The 1,225-nt window shown below is 39.1% G+C and overlaps 1 protein-coding gene across 1 annotated transcript in view; it reads right to left on the reverse strand.

Annotated features, from left to right (window-relative positions):
* The window catches only part of LOC101850377 (monocarboxylate transporter 5), a gene marked incomplete at its 5' end in the record, with an annotated part of 13,964 nt that extends 13,397 nt beyond the window's left edge, over window positions 1-567 (reverse strand). Inside the window, 1 exon segment of the mRNA XM_005111239.3 lies at window positions 360-567. Coding sequence (XP_005111296.2) covers window positions 360-429 — 70 coding nt within the window.
* Between the last annotated feature and the right edge of the window lie 658 nt (window positions 568-1,225).

Genomic DNA, 1,225 nt, shown 5'->3' on the forward strand with positions numbered 1-1,225 from the left:
GATAGTGACGACGACGACGACGATGAAGATGATGATGATGATGATGATGATGATGATGATGATGATGATGATGATGATGATGATGATGATGATGATGACAACGATTTCGAGGGTCAAGGACAGGTGTTGCTGTAGTTGCAACTGCTGCTGCTTCTTTGCTGCTTACAATGACGAAGAACCCAACAACTATAGAACAAAAATAAAGAGCAGCTACAAAAAAAACAACAACACAAAAACAAAAACAAAACACAAACTAAAGCACAAAACAAAACAAACAGACAAACCAAACAAACAGACAAACAAATAAAAACCGAACCAGCAAACAATAGTCATTGAGTACTGTGTTCTTACCAACTTACAAAACAAGATCACCCATGCCCAGCCCGTGTCAACTGGGTGAAGGGGGCGGGGCTTCTGGTCTGACGTCATCGTCGTAGCCACACCCTGCTCGTCTCCGCCCTCAGTCCAGCTGCTCAGATGTGCTGCTCTTCACGAAGGTGTAATATAGGGAGCTGGGGTGGTGGTGGGGGGCATAGGTCAGGTACATGTATGTTGTTCTCTTTGGGTCTGAGGAAGAAATTAAATAGTGCTCCAGTCATTCTATTACTTAAGAATAAGATAATATAAAGTAAGATAACATAAAATAAGATGAGATGAGAAGAGATGAGATTAAATAAGATGAGATATGAGACGAGACGAGATGAGATAATGAGATACGTTAATAATGAAATGAGAAAAGATGGGATGAAACGAGATGAAATGAGATGAGATGAATAAGATGAGATATGTGACGAGACTTGATGAGATAATGAGATACGAGAGTGTAATGGGATAAGATGACAAGAGAGGGGATGAAATGAGATGAAATGAGATGAGATATGACATAAGATAACATAAGGATAATTCACGCATTCACGTTGCATCGAGTAATGGGAGAAAATCTCCAACTATCATAGACTACAATAGATTAATTATGATCTAAAGTTGGAAGGGGGGGGGGGGATTGGGGAGGTAGGTGATCCTTATCACACTAAACAATATAATTGCGCTCATATATGACCTTATTATGCAGTTGTGAGCGCCGTAAAACCTCTATTAAAAACTAAAAAACAATACATCTGTGATCTTGGTTAGAAGGGTGGGGGGATTAGTTCTTTTCATCACAGTAATCACATTAAATAATAGTAAACAATCTTTCAATATTTGTGATCTGAGTGTTTGGGGA

Source organism: Aplysia californica, unplaced genomic scaffold, assembly GCF_000002075.1.
Source record: "Aplysia californica isolate F4 #8 unplaced genomic scaffold, AplCal3.0 scaffold01029, whole genome shotgun sequence".
In the NCBI taxonomy this organism is placed as follows: Eukaryota; Metazoa; Mollusca; class Gastropoda; order Aplysiida; family Aplysiidae; genus Aplysia; species Aplysia californica.